The sequence below is a fragment of the Amblyomma americanum genome, chromosome 5 (assembly GCF_052857255.1).
Source record: "Amblyomma americanum isolate KBUSLIRL-KWMA chromosome 5, ASM5285725v1, whole genome shotgun sequence".
Classification (NCBI taxonomy): domain Eukaryota; kingdom Metazoa; phylum Arthropoda; class Arachnida; order Ixodida; family Ixodidae; genus Amblyomma; species Amblyomma americanum.
Genome location: NC_135501.1, coordinates 7,976,230 through 7,996,338, shown reverse-complemented (window position 1 = coordinate 7,996,338; position 20,109 = coordinate 7,976,230). Strand labels below are relative to the sequence as shown.

Sequence of the window (20,109 nt, the reverse complement as noted above, 5' to 3'; positions counted from 1 at the left end):
CACCCGGACTGCATCGCCTGAGGTCATGCCAATTTGCGTGCTTGCTTCCACATGCCGCCCTTCTCCTCCCCCTGCCAGTCTTTCTTGCTCATGACCAGAGAAAACAGTTATGAGAGTAAAGCATATTGCCTATTCCCCCCCTCAACTTTTTATATTTTTTATATATTTTATTTATTTCTTTTTTCCTGCTTTGCAGATAATAGAGCGTGATGCTCCATATAGGGCAGTAACCCATTGCAATAACGCACACTTGGGCGATTTCGCGCCTTCGTTCCCCATTTTCTTTCTGTTACTCTCCCCTCTCTCTCAGTTTTTAGGAAGGAGCCCTCTTTTTGTCTCCGCGACGGAAGGCGGGCGGAGGCACCTTCGACGCATCTTCGCGTTTCGTAACTTCACTTAATTGAGGTCTCCTTCGTTTTAAAATTGCGCTCGTGGCGGGAGGCGTTCTGGAACGACGCTGACCTCCGACGCCGCGCGATTGCAGAAGCATCTATAGCTTTGCGCCGGGATGCAGGAAACTCAGGCGCCAGACGCCTCTAAGTAGGTAGAAAACAGTGCCTTCCACTGGTTCCATGGTATTGGTGGCTGATCCGGGGTTTTCAGGAATGTAGGAGGGGGCGTAAGATCCCGTGAAACTCATAGTAAAGGTTTACCTCGTTGGCACGTTGTTGTATTGTAGATGCAAGATCGAACGACACACCGGAGCGAGCGATGTCGTGCTGACGCCAAGTTTCCTCCGACCCCCCTCTACTTTTCCTGCGTCACGTATACGCGGTGTCAAGCAACATGCATGTGACTGAAACTGAAACTCTGAAGAAGAGAAACAGAAAGTAAGAGAATTGAATTTGAAAATAAGAAAAGAGAAACTGAAACTGCCGCACAGTTCATTACCTGATGGACACAACAGTATCACGTATTGCTTAACGTCTTCATAAAACCACTGTTTGTTGGTCTATAACATTAGCAGCATTAGCATATGTTTGCTATTAATGACACCCAGGTAATGAACATGATTTACCAACTTAAGTAGTGTTGGTTCTGGTGTAACGCACGAATAATTTATAGACATGCCTTTGTGTATACGCCAGAAATTAAATTGTGAAGCAAGCCTTGAAACTGCCTACCTGATGGACACAACAGTATCACGTATTACTTAACGTCTTCATAAAACCGCTGTTTGTTCGTCTATAACATTAGCAGCATTATCATATGTTTGCTATTAATGACACCCAGGTAATGAACATGATTTACCAACTTAAGTAGTGTTGGTTCTGGTGTAACGCACGAATAATTTATAGACATGCCTTTGTGTATACGCCAGAAATTAAATTGTGAAGCAAGCCTTTATTTATTTATATTTATACAAATATAAAGGAAAAAAATTATCTTGCTTTCATAGCATGCGTGTCATCTATATCAGATGTGATTGTAATCTGGAGCTATAACTTGAAATGACCCATGCTGGCTGCCATGAAAAATCACTTTTTTAATTGTTCAACAAACCTCATAACTCGTTTATGTCACGAAAGGAATGAAATGCTTCACTTATGTCTCATTGCTTTGGTACAGTCATGGTTCATTATGCAATGTAAAATCTGATTTAGGAATATTTTGTTACTTGTTGCATGGTTTGTTCCTGAAATTCAGCACATCCGCCAGTGTTGCGTTCCCGCGTGGTCTTCTTTTTTGTTAATTGAGTACAGATGAATAGCCACCGGATTCTTCGCCGATCGCCCAGTGTGGGTATGTGCGATCTTTTGATAGGCTAACAACAACAGCAACATTGGCCAGGCTATCAGCTTCCGCAAGTTAGGTTCACGCAAGCTCCGCTTCAGGTTGATCTGATCTCCTTGCAACGAGTTGCTGATACGCAGGCTGACCCCGTCTTCTATTACGACCATATATACCCGTTCCATGCGAAACATATGCCCGCAAATATCCTAAATGGTCTTCTTTCTGAACACCTACACAATTTTCCTCATCATACTGTTCTCTCCAATGATGCCTCCGGCAGCTGTGAGAAGGCGGCGATTGGGATATATTCGCAGGATCCGGCTTGGAGCTATTCCGTTCGTATCCCTGATTATACTTCTAAATTCTTCGTAGAGTTTTTGGCTATTGGTTTGGTTCTTCTCAAAATTCCCAGACATGTAGCACGGGTTCTTATTCTTGCAGACTGCCTTTCAGTTTTAGGCTCTCTCCAAAACTCCGGAAAATCTTTATTGAATCGGCCGCTTAGGTTTTTTGTTCCGTGCACAGTGCGTGAGATCCGCTTTGTCCGGGTACCTGCAGGCATTCGGGTGTCTATTTTAACGAGGTGGCTGATTTATTGGCAAGGTCAGCTCTCAGCGCTCCTGTAATCTTAATCTATCCCGTCCCTCACCTCATTCTGTTGGAAACTTCACGTTTCCAGTGGTTCCAACACATTTCAGCCAGCTTGAGTGATCCGTTGCTCAATACCGTGGATTTTCACCACTTAAAGTATACCCATGGGATGTCCGGTGGTGTAAATCAAGGCGTTTTGAGGTGTCAATGACGCTTCTGCGATGCAGAATCCCTCACTTAAATTTGTACTTACGCAGATACGGGTTCCCTGCGACAAACCTTTGTGTCTCATGTGGGCAAGTTGAAACATTAGACCATTTTCTCCTCTCTTGCCGGCGGTTGGTGAAGGAAATCAGTATTTGGAGGTCCCTCTTCCAGTCTCTTCCAGTTCTCTCGTTCGGTGCGAGCGCCAAGGAATTCCCGTTAAGCAGTGTTTGTGGCTACCTTCATGATTACATAAGTGCAACTGATCGGTTACCTTGTTAGCTGTATACAAAATTCTGTCTCATGTCCGGAATGCTTGGTTCTATTCCTGGTAATTCATATTTCTTAAATTTAATTGAATTTTCTTATCTTTATCTTGATTCAGTCTTCTACGCCACCGCCTCACGTCTTTTTTCCCGTGCAAATACTTCATTGGCAAATCTCCACTGTACCTTGGCCAATCCCCCCGCGTGGGTATGTGCCATATTTACTGAGGTGAATAAGAAGAGTGTGGACTACAAACACTATCTGTACTTGTGCTCTATGTGTTTTTTTGTCTGTTTGCAATGTAAGCCATTACTAGGTGGAAAGGCATGCACGTAATGGACATACCCTGTGCACATGAATGCGGAAAGCTGGCCATGGTTGTCCAAGCATTGCCAACAAAGCAACGGGACCTTCAAGAAACAGGATAGGGTTGTGACCCCTCACATGCAATGATTTTCATACAATTTGAAAATGTGGCAATTTACAGCAGTCCCGTGGTTATATTGTTGCAAAACAAGCCAGCTCATTTAGGCGGAAACATTTTTAGAGGCTGCCAAAAAGGAACATGTCAAAAAGTTACACATAGCATCCTGTTTCATTGATGTTGTTTATATGTGTGGTAAACGATATGAACAAGCATCTCTTTGTTGGTTAACTGCATGCTTTGCTATCCACGCACTGTCATGCAGTACATACACAATCACAGTTCAGTGACTGCAGAGCGGTCTGCAACCAGTAACTTGCAACTATACTATGCAGCAAGCTTCTCTGCACGGTATTTGTTATATTTATCGAACGATGAGATGGAATTGGTATGGCTATTTCTACACAGTGCATTTCCTAAAGACTCCTTTCTGCCATACTGTACTTTTTACCCAAAAAACATCCTACAGGGTCATTTAAATTGCTACGTATAAAGATGTTTGTAGCAGGTGTGTGAGCCCGAACAAAAAAAATGTTTTAATTTTCCTTAATTCTTCAGTATTCCTGATTATCACGACATGGGCATCTATATGTTGGTACAACTTTTTTCAGGCATTACAACTGATGTACCGAAGTGTTTGGTACTAATTCATCTTCAGACCTTTCATGTCTGTTGGGTAGAAAAAAATACGAAATAATAGTTGGCTGCATTAGTTTTCACTGAGATAACTAGCATCACACAGCATGCTCTTGAAATTCCTCTAGCTGTCTGTAATGGGCTTCATTGTATAGCTTCATACTTGTTTAATTTAAACTCTGCACACTGCTCTTTTCACCGCACATGGCGACATGGCACGCGGAGCCCCGTGGGAATGGGCGAGGAGGATTCAGAGGTCGGCTGCTACTTCCCTGGAATCCAAACACAGCTATAGGCACCTGCAAGTCACGGTTAATTTTGGAAAGGCAGCTTTGCCCGCTTCCTTTCGTCGTCTTGTCCGTCGTGCGTCGCGTGTCGCGGCGAACCCGACAAAGGGGAGGCCATCAACCCCCTTCCCCTCCCCCTCCCCTCCTGAAGCAGAGGAAAGATCCCACAAATAGTTTCCTAGAGAGGTCCTTTTTTTCCCTGCGGTGAACGAGGGGTCAAACGACAGGCCCAAGCAGTGTGAGGCAACGTTCTCTGTTAATTCTAGAGACGCAAGCTTACACTGCAAAATGAAACCTTGTCTTTCTCTTGCAAATTTAATTTCATTTCATTTTTACAAAATGCAAGTTACATACTACAGAGATGCAAGGGCTAAAAGCTGCTAAAAAGCAGCTTGACTGGGCCCAAGCGCCTCTGAAATGGTAGTACACGACAAACGCACTCCAAGCAAAAAAAATGTTTACATATACATATAAAAAGCATTAAAAAATTTTTACGTGCTCTTAACGCAGCGCTATCCACGTTCTTTTATTGATGACACCATAAGCAGAGCTTCAAATCTGAACCGTAGTCTAATACTCCAGGGGCACCGAAGAGATAACCGAAATGATTACACTACAAACCTTATTCTCACATTTAACAGTAACGCACCGAACATAAACAGAATTCTTAATAAGCACTTTAATATTCTCCAGCAAAGTCAACGACTATCGAAAATATTTACATGCGCACCCCGCGTGATTTACAGGCGTGCCAAAAACATTCAGAACCATCTAGTCCACTCCAAGGCACTCAAAACCCCAAAATATGGATGCCAGCCCTGCAGTAAAGATCGCTGCAAAGTTTGCAAGCACATGAAGACTACGTGTTCCGCAACTAGTACGAGATCAGTTTTCCAGCATTCAATCAACGGCAAGTTTGACTGCGACTCATCAAACATTATTTACCTTCTTGAATGCACTGTGTGTAACCAGCAATACATAGGAGAGACAAACACTGCATTCCGCATTCGATTCAACAACCACCGAGCACACACCAAGTCTCTCCCCAATCTTCCCCTATCCAAGCATGTAAACTCAGAAGGACACCCATTTGACCAACTAAAAGTAACAATTATTCAAGGGGGCTTCAAAAACAGGCGAGAACGTGAACAACGTGAATTCTATTTTATCCACAAGTTTAATACTATTCAAGAATGTCTTAACGAAAAGCCTGGTATCCTTTCTTTTATTCACGACCTCCAAACAAAATAATACTGCACCTCTCGTTAATTGGCTAACTCAGATATACCCTTTATAACTCCTAGTGTATATCCCAGGCAATCATACCCCTCCTTACTTACACTATCCTGCCTCGTGCAGTATTAATAAGCTTTGACGTTCTTTCCTTACTTTTTTCCGACAATTTGAAATCTTTGTACACAGCTAGCCCAGCCCTCCTCCACTACAACCAAGTATTCCCGACGAAGTAGGTTCAATGACCCGCCCAGGGAGAGGGGTGCACCGTTCAGTGAAACCCAGACCCCCTGAGTAAGTTCTTACACATGTGCTCGTTAACGTAGCCCACTCCTTCCTTAACGTTCTAGCCCTCGGCTCACCGGAAATTAGTGAGACCCCCCAAAAGGCGCCTGGTTTGGCCTGTTCGTCGCTGCCAGTGTCATTTGCGCAGCGGCGCCTCTTTGGCCACGCATCTGCAGCGGCGCCCATCTTTGTGTTTGCGCATTTTGTTTGTGTCTTGTTTGCACGTTTTGCTTTCGTACGCCTGTGGTTGCCGCGCTGCCCATGTCCCCCGCACCGTCTTCCTCTCCCTTTCTCTCGTTTCGCCATCTCCTTTTTTTACCCCGTCCTTCCTTACTAGAATAGTTCCCCCCCCCCCCTTTTTTTTTCTTTTCTTTCTATTTTTTGCTTCCTCCCCCAATCTTGTCCCTGTCTGCTCCCCACACCCCTATCTTTATTTTTTTTACTTTTTTGTTCAATTTTTTGAACTGCAATGAAAACAATGAGCATGTATGTTCACTAACAATAGTTTACAGACGCATGAAAACAAAGAGAAGACCCGAGAAAAATAAAGAGAAAAGAAACACTCAATAGGCATACATGGCACCGGCAGACAACAAAGGAACATTAAATGCAACCTGGCTATATATTAACAAAATACATTTTTAACTCGCTTGGTTTAACACTATCCAAAACTTTGTGCTTATTAAGAGTGGTCGGTAAATTGTGTTCAAGCGTTTGTAGTTTATAATTAATTCGAAAATATGGAATATACCAGAGATCGGTATTTCAGGTGTAGAGTCGATTCGAAGCGGTCCTTAAATGTGTAGTACGTATTAAGAAATCTCTATAACCAGGAGAAGAATGGTAAAAGAACCTCAAAATGCGAAAAACATATATATGTTCAAAACGAATGATGTTATAATTTCTAAACGCAGTTTGCGTTGGAGAGACAGATAAGGAAGGTTTGCAATGTAGCGGATCATTTTCTTCTGCAGAACCTGTATTTTTATCACATTTGTTTTTGTGGTGTTGCCCAAACAGAGTTACGGAACCGAAAAGAGCATGATAAATTTGAATTTTCACGTGAGTGGGAAGGAGCCATCGACATCGTGTTAGAACACATGCTACTGAAGAGAGCTTTTTGCAAATATTTTCCACATGTCGATCCCACCTGAGATGCGACGAGAAAGTAACTTCAGGGATTTTGTGGCTGTCTACTATTTGAATTTCTTGACCTGCGTATTTAGGAGCGCGTTGTAGTTCGACTGGCTTGTTCCTTGCACGGAAAATCATTACCTTAGTCTTTGTAGGGTTTATTTGTAGGCAATTAGAAGAGGACCAGTTCTCTAGTTTCGCAAGGATTACGTTGCACTCTTCAATTAACTTGTTTATGTCGTGACCAGGTGTTAGTAAACTGCTATCATCGGCGTATATAATAAATTTCGCTTTGTCATAAATATGACCAATGTCATTTATATAGATGTTAAAAAGCATCGGGCCCAGAATGCTGCCTTGAGGCACACCATTTCGTACCGCCACAAAAAAAGACTGATGGTTGTGGATATAGACAGATTGTTTTCGATTTTGCAGGTATGATTTCATGAGGTCTAAAGGTGTTCACGAACTCCGTTTTGAGAAAGTTTATGAGTTAAAATTTGATGGTTTAGGGAATGGAAAGCCTTACTAAAATCAATGAAGAGTCCGACAGTGAGAATACCTGCTTCAGTGTTTTGCAGGATACATTCCTTAAGTGATAACAAAGCCGTTTCCGTCGACTTTCCCCTTCGGAAGCCAAATTGAGCATCAGACAGGATTTGTTTTGCATTAAAAAAGTTCACTGCACGGGAAAAGATTACTTTTTCCAAGCCCTTTGAAAAGACTGGTCACAGATATTGGTTTATAATTGGACACTACATCTTTATCTCCCCCTTTAAACACAACTGTCACTCTTGCTTTCTTCATTTATTCCGGGTAAACTCCCGTTTCAATTAACAAATTGAAGATGTATGCAAGCACAGGTGCAATATATGATAGTACATATTTGACTGGTTTTATCTGAATATTGTCAACATCTAAGGCTTTGCTATTATTCAAATTCATAAAGGTCTTCATTCACTCCCTCTCTTATCCCTTCCCTTACGGCGAGGTTCAGGTGTCCAGCGATATATGAGACAGATACTGCGCCATTTCCTTTCCCCCAAAAACCAATTATTATTCATTGGTGGGCTCAAGGAAAAGGCTTTCGAAAGGGCTACAAGATGAAGGAACTTCAGGTAGATGCATCATAGGTAAATGGGTGGTTAAAAAATTGCTGTTTAAATGGCCAGCAAGAGCCTGACCGGATAATTCAGAGCCCTTATAGATTATTCGTTGAGCTGGCGCATTTTTCGTATTGCGACGTAACAAGTTATCTACAACTTTTCACACAGTGTCTGAATTTTTCATTCTAACATCAGAGAACAGTTTTTGATGATACACAGTCTTAGCACGCTTAAGCTCAGCATTTAGATTATTTCTTGTTTTTTTTAAATAAGAGATTCAAGAGAGCGATTATTTAAAAAGGCATGGTACTTGTTTTTGCTCTTTATCATTCTTCTGAGCTCTGGCGATCCATGGTTCTCTTATTCGTTTAGACTGCTTAATGTTCTTTATATATTTCTACAAAAACCTTGATAAACGCTGAATATGCATTATTTGAGTCCTATATATAATAACTAGGACTCCCGCCCAAAACCATTTCAGCGTATCTGGGTACCTCCAACCTTTTTTATTTGCGTGTAACTCCAGCCCCTCTTCATCTTTGTTATTGTAGCCGCTATTGTTTCTCAAGTACCATCTTGATATTAGCAGTTCCTAATTCAAGCCTTTTGCAGGGTTTGAAGGACCTATTTAATTGGAAATGAGAACACGTGCACAGGGTGGAAAGCGTGTGATCTGCCAGGAAACACTGAGGCGGCCCCGAGAAGGGCCTTTATTAAGGTTGACCGCCGTTTTGTGCCTCTTCACTTGGCAGCGACGACACAGCGTGTGCGGACCCCATGGTTTTGTCCCAGCTGTCGAAGCAATCCTCGGGCACGACCTTCGACATCTGATTTTTTTATTTAAAAAACACATGGACCAAAGTCGTGCTGTATGCAGTGCGATCGCCATGTGGTTCCACTGACAGCGAACAATCATCCACCTAGCCCGGCTATTTGGACAGATTCAGGAAACGACTGAAAAGAACAAAAGTAACGAGCAAACAAGTTAGAACGCAAAGAAACGAAGGCGCTCTGCGCTAATGCTGTAGCGAGGTCTAATATGTAAAATTTCACGGCTGGCGTCGATTTCTACAAAGCGCGGGTAGTCGCTACGGAAATAAACAAAGGCGCACTGGAGCTGGGTAAGTCTGAAGCTACAAGCACGAGTTTTTTGTCTCTACCGCCGATTTCCACACCGCGCGATCGTCATAACTTTTCTTGGACTTGCTGTTGAAGCTGACAGCGATCATAAAAATTAAGGCCGCCGACTGTAGTGACAGAGGCTTGCCATTGAAAGGAACAAAGCCGTGCACTTTGTCAACCAGGCAACGAGGCCTAGCGCGAGTTTTAGATCCGACTTGGACAAAGCGCGAGACGGCGCGCGCTTCTAACGCTTGCCGACGCAAAGAAACAAAGGCGCGCTGCGCTGGGATAATGCTGTAGCGAGGTCTAATATGTAAATTTTCACGGCTGCCGTCGATTTCGACAAAGCGCGAGAAGTCTCTAAGGAATTAAACAAAGCTGCACTGCACTGGGTGAATGCTGGACACTTAGGCCAGGCGCGATTTCCACAATGCGCGAGTCGGAACTTCTGGACTTACCGTTACAGCTGATAGCGATCCTAAAGGGCAGATTGTAGTGGCAGAATTATCCTGGCCACTTTTACCCTGGACTTGCCACTGCAAAGGAACAAAGGCGCACTGGGGTCGATGCCCTGGCGTCTCGCCACGTGGTATCGGTCCGCGGCAAATAAGGACAGCATCGGCTCGCCAGAAGCATCCAGGAAACGATGCTGCAAAAAAAGTTACGTTACAAGCGCCGCAATTTGGCGAGTTCTGCACGAGAAAGCTTGCGAAAACGTTGTTCAACTCTTACCTCGTGATTGAGAACGTGCACGCCCGACAAGCGCTTCATCGTGGCTGTCAGACGGCGGTTCAGATGGCGACGCCGGCGGTCCTCAAACCGCACCTTATGTGGGTCGTCGTAATGGAGTTGCAAAATTTTGAACACCAGCACGACGTGCTCCTGCAGCAGGAAAACGAGGTCCTGGAATGCGCAAGGCATGTAGGTAAGCGGTACATCACTTCATGAAGCGAAATTTCAGATAAAATGCGTACATTTATGTCGCTGGCGATTTCTCGCGGGTCAGCGCCTTTTGGGGGTCGTCGCAATGTCGTGGAAGCAAGAACTGTACAGAAATTTCAGCTGGCTGCGCCGACGAGCGCACCACGCAAAAAAAAAAAAAAAGCCATACCTGGACAGCTTCCGAAACGCGCGCCCCGCCCCCTACGCTCACGAAGAGAATGCCCGCAGACCACGCACGCCCGGCGGCCGGCCGGCCGGCCCTAGCGATTCCCTAGGCACTCTAGGGACAGGCCGAGAGAGGCGCTGCGACCCCACATCCGGTTGAGAACAAGGGCGAAGCGAAAAAACGTCACGCAGACACGCATCCCACCGACCAATCGGCGTTTCCAGCCAACCGACCCGCAAACGCTTCTGGATGCCCAACGTTTGACAAGCGTTTGCGGGTCGGTAGGCTGAAAACGCTGATTGGTCAAAAAAATGAGACGTCAAGCTTGTAACGTCATGGTCACGTGACTTTTAATGACGTCATGTCCAGTTGGGGACAGACACATTTTTCCTAGGTTTTTCTCGGAATTCCCCACGTGTCTCCAACGCGCGCGGGATAAAAAAAAGCGCATCTTGCACGTGTGCACGTGTCTCTAGTTAAGCTAACTGCGTCGCTGATTCCGCATTGACTATTCCTGCCGAAGAGGCTCCAGGGAATTCTGCTTTGTCTGCGTTTGATTCTGTTTATTTGTTTACTCGTTTTGGCCAGCGGCACGCGAGTACATGCATCTATAATTCTTATCTGTTCCGCGAATCCGCCACCGTCTGTTTCTGTGCTAGCCGCCGCTCTGCCTTGAGGGCGCCTATTCTCCCCTCCTGCTCCTCGTTTTCCTTTCTTTTTCATTTCTCTTTTTTTCTGCCCGCTCCCCGCGGCTGCTCGGTGGACAGGGGGCGACAGCGCGTTTTTCTTTTTCTCTTTATTTCTCTTTCTCCTTTGAAAAACGCTCTCCTTCGAGCAAACAAACAGATCACACAAGAGACAAACAGCGAGCGACCAGACTCCTCTCTTCGACTGAGGGAAAATAGTAGGATGGTCAAAGGAACAGACGAAAAAAAGCAAGAAAAGAACAAAGAAACGGAAAACAACACTGAGCGCATATGCCTCAGAGCGCGATGCGCTCCCCGCGGGTGCGGCTGTTAACAGTTCAAATGTTACGGCGGCGGTGCGGCCGGCCAAACGCACCGCAGAAACCCGATCCCGCAGCCGGGCGCCTCAATGCGCAAATGTCTCCGCACTGCCTCGCGTCAGAAGGGCGCCTCCGCCCCGCGTTCCGTCGCGGAGACAAAAAGAGGGCGCCTTCCTAGAAACAGAGAGAGAGGAGAGTAACAGATAGAAAATGGGGAACGAAGGCGCGAAATCGCCCAAGTGTCCGTTATTGCAATGGAGCATCGCGCTCTACTATCTGCAAAATAGGAAAAAAAAAAGAAAAATAAAATATATAAAAATTTAAAACGTTGAGGGGGAATAGGCAACATGCTTTGCTCTCAGAACTGTTTTCTCTGGTCATGAGCAAGAAAGAATGGCAGGGGGAAGAGAAGGGCGGCATGTGGAAGCAAGCACGCAAATTGGCATGACCTCAGGCGATGCAGTCGGGGCGCTGTGAATTTCAGTAGGGCTAGGACTATGATCTCTGAAGTGTGGAGAGAGCACCAGGGTTTTCATTCATACCGGCCTGCACAGTATTACACTGATATATAAAGTGTGATTCTCGTTGCTCACGCTCACGGGTATTTTGGAAGCCGCTCTGTAGCAGCGTAACCTTTAGTTGGTGAAACTCGTGACCTTCCTGGGAAAGATGTTTAGACAGGGGGAGGAGAGGAAGAGATCTGGTGTTCGCGCGGTGGTTGTCGAATCTAATTCGGAAGGAATTCTCGGTTTGGCTAATGTATTGCATCTGACGATCGCCACACTCGAGCATACCGCGTTACTACTGTTACAATTCAAGTTTTCACGGATGAAGTGTTTGAAGTTAGAGTGTGTGCTTTGAGCTAGTGTTGTTGTCCGTATATGCTGGCAAACTTGACATAATCATGTTTTTTTGGTAGCCTGTAGGTAACGTGTGGAACTTTTGGAAAAAATTTTTGACAGTCTATCGTTTTGTTCGATTATGTTGAAATGTTTTTTTTTAGAATTTTGCTGACATCAGGAAGGTTGCTTGCGAAGGTTAAAACGAGATTAGAGCGGTGTCAGTAGCGGTTGCTGATGGGGGATCCCCAAACATTTCGTTACGTCTTTTTGCTTCCGCTTTCCTACTGGCATCATCAAAAATATAGGCCGCGGATAGCATTGGTCCCTCAGAACCTCCCGCATACGGTTAGAATTTTTTTTGAAGTCTTCTGGTCGTGAGCAGATCCGTTTGAATCTGATGGCTTGGGAATATGGAATTGAATTTTTTGCAGTGGCGTGGGTGGCAGCTCTTGTAATGAAGGTACTGTTGTCTATCCGTGGGCTTTCTATAGACACTGGTGATTAAGCTACCCTTCTCCACTCGAACTGAGACGTCCAAGAAATTAATTTGACTGGTGGAGTAAGTGTGTGTGAAACAGAGGTTTGAATGTATGTCGTTAAATACTCAAATAAACTAGACGAATTGGTCCTCGGTTTTCGTTCATACCATTAATATGTCGTCTAGGAAGCGTTTGTAAAAAGGCGGTTTTGTTGGGTATGAGCGGATAAACTCCGATTCAATGCTATGCATATATATGTTGGCATAGTTTGGCGCCATTTTCGTTCGCATAGTGGTACCACTAGTTTTGTAGGTAAAAGGAGTTGTAGAACTTTCGAGAGTTGAGTTTGAGGACCAGATTAGTAAGTGCAGCGATGGTACTTTGGCTAGGAGCATCAGCGCTTGTGTGTTTTCCATAGGATGCGACCAGAGTTCGGATGCCATCATCATGCGGTATGTTGGTGCACAGAGACACTACATCAAGGGTAACTAATATGTGTGTGTGTGTGCGTGCGTGCGTGCCTGTGTGTGTGTGTGTGTGTGCGTGTGTGTGCGTGCGTGCCTGTGTGTGTGTGTGTGTGTGTGCGTGCGTGCGTGCCTGTGTGTGTGTGTGTGTGTGTGTGTGTGTGTGTGTGTGTGTGTGTGTGTGTGTGTGTGTGTGTGTGTGTGTGTGTGTGTGTGTGTGTGTGTGTGTGTGTGTGTGTGCAAAGTTGAGAAACGCTTCATTTAGACAGATTAATTTTGAGTCGACTTTTCGGACAGAGCCTGTCCTTACTCAAGACTGAAGTTACAGCGATCTTCCTCCCCTTCTTAAGGAGTTGGAATTGGCACACATGTACGCCACATGAACAGAGCAACAAACAATTAGATGCTGAACAGAAGCTGGGCACAAAAGAGAAATACTAGAAAAGGAAGAAAGAGAAATAAAGAGAGAGAGGAAAACGTGCTGTCGCCCCCTGTTCACCGAGCAGTCGCGGGGAGCGGCAGGAATTTTCGAAGTCGCAATTCTTCGCAAGTCTCACCAAGGTTCTGCAAACATATCTTGAACCGCGGTGGCGTTCTGTCGTGGCTGAGAACAGACGGTCGCAAGTGCTGAGCGCGGTTTGAAACGCATCTTCGCCTTTTGTAACTTCACTTAATTGAGGCCTCCTTCGTTTTAAAATTGCGCTCGTGGTATTGGCACGCGCGAGGAAAGCAGAGACGAGGCGTGGGGCTTGGAGTCTCGGTGCCAACTAGTTTTATTCTTTCTTTGTGCGCCGGCCGTCTCTCGGCGGCCGGCTGGCTACGGTCGACTACGGTCGGCTACGTTCCGCGCTGGCAGCACCGCGGCTTATCCGCGGCATATTTGTGTTCACCACAGCACTCCCCCCCCCCCCCTCCCCCCCCTAGTGAGAACACGAACGGAACCAACACGAGAAAACACTCGTGCGATTAGAGGTTGAGGCGACTTGGCGCATTTAGACGTCTGCCACTGCGCGTGTGGTAGGTGCGAGTATCAGGCGTGGATGCATTTTCCTCCCTGGTGGAAACCGCTGCCCTGGGACGAGGCACTCTTGTATGGGTTCCAGGCGACGGGATGGAGGTGGGTGTCATGGACTGCGTTTCCATGTACGCAGGTTTAAGTGTGTCCAACGAGACAACTTCCCGCCGCCCCCGCATTTCGATAGTGAACGTCTTCCGCCCACGGCGGAGAACCTTGAATGGCCCATCGTACGGTGCTTGTAGTGGTCGTCGTACAGCGTCGTTCCGCAGAAAGACGTGACTACATGACTCAAGCTCGTTGCTCACATGTGTCCTCCTATCTGCGGGCTGTCGCGGAGGTGTAGCTCGGAGCTTGTTCATGATGTCGCGAAGGCGAGATGCGTAGTCGCTGGCGGAAATGCGAGCTCGCTGTTGGTCAGATGCAAAGAAATCACCAGGCAGACGTAGCGTCGTGCCGTAGACAAGTTCCGCAGCGCTGCAGCCGATATCTGCCTTGCACGCTGTGCGTATGCCCAAGAGCACGATAGGCAATGCTTCCACCCAAGAGTCGTGTTCACTTGCCATGAGTGCTGCTTTCAGCTGCCGGTGAAATCTCTCGACCATTCCATTGCTCATCGGGTGGTAGGCCGTAGTCCTGATGCGCGAGGCGCCGATGAGTTTCGTCAGGCTGGCGAACAACGCAGACTCAAACTGGCTTCCTCTGTCCGTTGTAATGGAGGAAGGCGCACCAAAACGACATAGCCAGTGGTTGACAAAAGCGCGAGCAACAGTTTCGGCTGTAATGTCGGGAATCGGGATAGCTTCTGCCCACCGCGTGAAACGGTCGACCAAAGAGAGCAAGTACATTTGGCCCTGACAAGGTGTCAATGGTCCAACTATGTCCATATGGATGTGATCGAATCGAGCATCTGGTCCTGGGAAAGTCTCCAACGGTGTCACCGTGTGTCGCTGAACCTTGGACCGTTGACACGCAAGACACTCGCGAGTCCACTGTCGGGAATCGCGGTTGATGCCAGGCCATACGAAACGCGCCGTGAGCAGCTTCTGGGTCGCCCGGATTGCTGGGTGTGAAAGCTCGTGTAACGAAGCGTATACCTCACGACGGAGGCAAGCAGGCACGTATGGTCGAGGACTACTTGTAGATGTATCGCAACAAATGTCTCCTGCTCCGGGCAAAGGAAACCACTGTAGGATGAGTGACGTCGATGTTTCCTGCAAACGGCGCAGTTCGTCATCGTCGCGTTGAGCTGCCGCCACTTTTGCGAGGCCTATTCCCGTGTGAGTGAGGGAATTGACTGGGCTGCGCGACAGAGCATCGGCGACAGCGTTGTCTACTCCCTTTATGTGGCGAATGTCCGTGGTGAATTCCGATATGCAGGACATCTGCCGCAGCTCGCGGGCTGTGTGCGTGCCGCCATCAGATTTGAAGGAGCGTAAGGCGTAGGTGAGAGGCTTGTGATCAGTCATTATAAAGAATTCCGTCCCTTCTAAGTAATGACGAAAGTGCCGGATTGCTGCGTAGACGGCCAACAGCTCGCGTCCGAAAGTGCTGTAACGCTGCTCGGTGGGTGTCAATTTCCGAGAAAAGAAAGCGATCGGTTGCCATACGCCTTTGTTAAGTTGTTGAAGGACAGCCCCCACAGCTGCGTCCGAGGCGTCGACCGTGACGCACCGTGGGACTCCCGGTTGCGGGTAGGCGAGAAGTGTGGCGTCGGCGAGGTGTCTCTTGATCTCTTGAAAAGCCGCTTCGGCGTCGTCCGTCCAGAGCAGCTCCCTAGCAGCACCCTCGTGTGTCGACAGCAGAAGGTGGAGAGGGTGCAGAACGGCCGCGCACCGAGGTACGAAACGTCGGTAGTAATTTACAAGGCCAAGGAACTCGCGCAGCTGGCGCTTAGTGGTGGGTCGTGGAAACTTCTCGACAGCTTTAACCTTGTCTGGATGAGGTTGAATGCCAGCGCTTGAAACAACATGGCCAAGAAAAGTCAGCTTCTCGGCACCCAGCTCGCACTTGTCCGTGTTAACCAGGATGCCATGCTCCGCCAGGCGTTGAAACACTGATCGCAGATGCGCCTCATGCTCGTCCGGTGAAGTGCTTGCGATGAGTAGGTCGTCGAGGTATGCATGGCAGAAGTCGAGGCCATGCAAAACGCCGTTGATAAAACGCTGGAATGTCTGTCCGGAGTTTCGCAGGCCGAACGGCGTGCGCAGAAACTAGAACAGGCCGAAGGGCGTGGTTATCGCCGTCTTCGATACGTCCTCTGGAGCCACGGGGATATGATGGTACGCCCGCACGAGGTCGATCTTGGAGATAATCGCCACACCATGTAGGCTGGACGTCACATCATGAATGTTAGGTACCGGATAGCGGTCTGGCACGGTTGCTCGATTGAGGGCTCGATAGTCGCCGCAGGGTCGCCAGTCTCCTGGTGTTGCCTTCGGCACCATGTGCAGTGGAGACGCCCATGGGCTAGCGGACGGGCGGATTATGCCGAGCTCGAGCATGTGGTCGAATTCCTGTCGAGCTGCTTGCAGCTTTTGCGGGGACAAGCGGCGTGGGCGTGCGTAAACTGGTGGGCCTGTGGTGACAATGTGGAGGCGTACATTGAGTTTGACGTCCGCGCTGGCCTGTGGTGGCCGCGTCAGTTCGGGGAATTCGCCGAGGATGCCGGTGAATCGTGTAGCGCCCGGCGGTGCTACGAGCGTGGGGCTGAGGGGAGGATGCCTGGATGGCTTCCCGCACACTTCTGCGTGTGACAGGGGGTCCTGTAAACGCCGGTTGCGGACATCGACAAGCAGTCCGAAGTTGCGCAAAAAGTCCACTCCCAGGATGGCAAATTTTACGTCAGCCACGACGAAAATCCACCGAAATGTCCTCTTGAGGCCCAGGTCCAGCGAGAGAGAGCGTTGCCCGTACGTCGGTATCGTCGTATTGTTGACAGCTTGCAACGGTGCTGCGCACGGTCGTTTGCGATCGGCTGGCGACGCTGGCACGACACTAACTTCCGCCCCTGTGTCGACTAGGAAACGAGCACCTCTTTCGCGATCGGTCAGGAAGAATACCGATGGGCGACTGTCCGGCAGGGCGGGGGCACTGGTCACCCTCAGCGCTGGCCCGGGGCGTTTCCCGAATTTTCACAGGGCGGCACACTGTTCCGTGCAGCGTTGCCGAATTTGCGGTGGTACCAGCACACCCGGCGTTGTTGTGGTTGTGATGCGGTACGCTGTCGTGGTCGCTGGTTGCCGCTCGAGTGCAGCGCTGCGACGGTGTCTGCGAGGCGAGAAATTTCCTCTCGCATCTTTTGCAGGGAATTGGCGGACGGTGCGTCTGCGTGCACCGACGCGACTGTGGGCACGGCGACAGCCATGAGTTTGTCGGCGAGCTCGGCCATCTTGGCAAGGTCTGTCTCGCCCGACGCCGTGAGGCCTATTCGTACGCTTGTGGGAAGCCTTTGCAGGAACAGTTCCCGCACCAAACGGCCGTCGCTTGCTGTCGTGCCGCCGGCCAGTTGTTGCATGTGGCGTAGCAACTGGCTGGGCCGGCGGTCGCCAAGTTCGGCCTCCCGCAGTAGCTGCTGGAGACGCTCCGGCTCTGTAGGTGTGACACGGTGAATCAGTGTCTCTTTTAGCGTCTGGTAGGCGTTCTCTGCGGGTGGTGTTAGCAGTAGGTCCCGCACCTCGCTGGCTGTCGCAGGCGGAAGGCTGCCCACCACGTGGTGGTATTTAGTGCTGTCAGCAGTGATGCGGCGTGCAGCAAACTGCGACTCAACTTGCACGAACCAAAGTTCCGGGTCGCCAGTCCAAAACGGAGATAGCTTCACGTCAAGTACGGCTACCGTGGGACTGCCGGCGTCGCTTGGCTGGTTCATGGCTATCACGTCCGGGTCACCAATTATTGGCACGCGCGAGGAAAGCAGAGACGAGGCGTGGGGCTTGGAGTCTCGGTGCCAACTAGTTTTATTCTTTCTTTGTGCGCCGGCCCTCTCTCGGCGGCCGGCTGGCTACGGTCGGCTACGTTCCGCGCTGGCAGCACCGCGGCTTATCCGCGGCATATTTGTGTTCACCACAGTGGTGGAAGGCGTTCCGGAACGGCGCTGACCTTCGACGCCGCGCCAATGCAGAAGCATAGCTTTGCGCCGGGAGGCAGCAAACTCAGGCGCCAGACGGCTCTAAGTGAGTAGAAAACAGTGCCTTCCACTGGTTCCATGGTATTGGTGGCTGGCCTGGGGTTCCCAGGAATGTACGAGGGGGCGTAAGATCCCGTGAAACTCATAGTAAAGGTTTACCTCGTTGGCACGTTGTTGTATTGTAGATGCAAGATCGAACGACACACCGGAGCGAACGATGTCATGCTGACGCCAAGTTTCCGCCAATTCCCCCCCCCCCCCACTCTCTCTCTACTTTTCCTGCGTCACGTATACGTAGTGTCAAGCAACATGCATGTGACTGAAACTGAAACTCTGAAGAAGAGAAACTGAAAGTAAGAGAACTGAAACTGAAAATAAGAGAAGAGAAACTGAAACTGCCGCACAGTTCATTACCTGATCGACACAACGGTATCACGTATTACTTAACGTCTTCATAAAACCGCTGTTTGTTCTTCTATAGGATTAGCAGCATTAGTATATGTTTGCTATTAATGACACCCAGGTAATGAACATGATTTACCAACTTAAGTAGTGTTTAGTTCTGGTGTAACACACGAATAATTTAAAGGCATGCCTTTGTGTATACGTCAGAAATCAAATTGTGAAGCAAGCCTTGAAACTGCCTGTGCATTTCTCATAAAAAAGGAAAAAATTATCTTGTTTTCATAGCATGCGTGTCATCTATATCAGATGTGATTGTAATCTTGAGCTATAACTTGAAATGACCTGTACTAGCTGCCATCAAAAATCACTTTTTTAATTGTTCAACAAACCTCATAACTCGAGATCGTGTCTTCCTGCCTGACATCCTTCCTAATTTGGATTTTATTGCTGACTTTATGGAGGACTATGGTAGCTGTGCAGTTGCTATAGACACCTTCTAGTATTTTCACATAAGGCTCTTCTACACCCTGAAGATGCGTGTAATCCAAGAAGATGCGTGTAATCTGCGCTACATCGAAGCAAGTCCGGAGCGCCACTATCACCGTGCTGTTGCTGGGACTTCAACGGAACCACGCCTACCCGGGAATATAACCAGGATCCCGCCAGCTGGATACTTCAGTGGACTTGGTGGCACCGACTAGAGACCAATGCTCAAATTCTTCGTCTTTGTCGTACAGGTTGGTGGCAAATACTATGTTTCCTCAGTTAGAGACAATGATGTAACCCTGATGGTGCTACCAGGTCCACAATTTCTCCTTAGTATGCTTTGTGATTGTTGTAGTGTCATTAGGCTTTTACTGCTGACATCGGGTGACATTGAACTCAACCCAGGCCCCAACTCTGACTCTGATTCTGACGGTCAACCTAGCAATGAACTACTGAAAAAGATTCTGAAAGAACAAGCAAAAACCAACAAAACTTTGAAGGAATTAGTTACAAACCTAAAACACGTCGAGAAAACGGTCGATAATATGAGGTTGAGAATTGAAACAATTGAAAACGACTTGGGTAGGTTGAAGAAATGCGAAGAAAGAATTGATGAAAGTGAAAGACTATTCAGGAGTACGAACAAACACATTCAAGGTATAACGGCAAAAATATATGATTTAGAAAACCGTAGTAGGCGCAACAACTTAGTGATTTACGATGTGATCGAGAAACCGGAGGAGGATGCTAAATAACTTGAGGAACACGTTAAGCAAGAAATCTTCAAAGACAAGCTGGGCATGGAAGTAGAATCTGTCGAAAGAATTCACAGGATAGGTAATCCTAAGAGCAAAAAACCACGTCCAGTCATAGTTCGTCTCTTCAGTTTTGCAGAAAAAACAGATATTATGTCAAGCTGTTTCAAACTAAAAGGTTCTAACATTTCCATATCTGAAGATTTTTCAAAAAGGGTACGAGACTTACGCGCTAAGCTATGGCGCTTATCGGAACGCGAGAGGGCGGCTGGGGCGAAGGTGTCGCTTTCCTTTGACAAGCTAAAGGTCAATGGCAAGGTTTTCATTTGGGACGCAACACAACAAACCAGGGTCGACATAATCAGAAGGACCGATGATGCAAGGCAAACCCAACCAATTT

The 20,109-nt window shown here is 47.7% G+C and overlaps 1 protein-coding gene and 1 long non-coding RNA gene across 3 annotated transcripts in view; one reads left to right on the top strand and one right to left on the bottom strand.

Annotated features, from left to right (window-relative positions):
* The window catches only part of LOC144132271 (uncharacterized), a 79,612-nt gene that overhangs the window by 48,065 nt on the left and 11,438 nt on the right, over positions 1 to 20,109 (top strand). The window lies entirely within an intron of this gene.
* Positions 8,896 to 10,152, bottom strand: LOC144134567 (uncharacterized). Of its 2 annotated transcripts, XM_077667466.1 has the most exons (3): positions 9,998 to 10,152; positions 9,756 to 9,926; positions 8,896 to 9,672 (listed from the first exon to the last, which is right to left on the bottom strand). In XM_077667466.1, the coding sequence occupies exons 2-3, from the start codon at positions 9,792 to 9,794 to the stop codon at positions 9,502 to 9,504; spliced, it is 210 nt and encodes a 69-aa protein (XP_077523592.1). In that variant the 5' UTR covers positions 9,795 to 9,926; positions 9,998 to 10,152; the 3' UTR covers positions 8,896 to 9,501. The 2 variants fall into 2 exon arrangements, with proteins under 2 accessions (XP_077523592.1, XP_077523591.1); XM_077667465.1 differs by lacking the exon at positions 9,998 to 10,152 and having other exon boundaries at positions 9,756 to 9,966.

Coding starts and splice junctions, on each gene's coding strand:
- LOC144134567 (XM_077667465.1), bottom strand. CDS start 9,944: ATGCCTTGCGCATTCCAGGACCTCGTTTTCCTGCTGCAGGAGCACGTC. Junction 9,673..9,755: donor TGCACGTTCTCAATCACGAG/GTAAGAGTTGAA, acceptor CTTTTTTTGCAG/CATCGTTTCCTGGATGCTTC.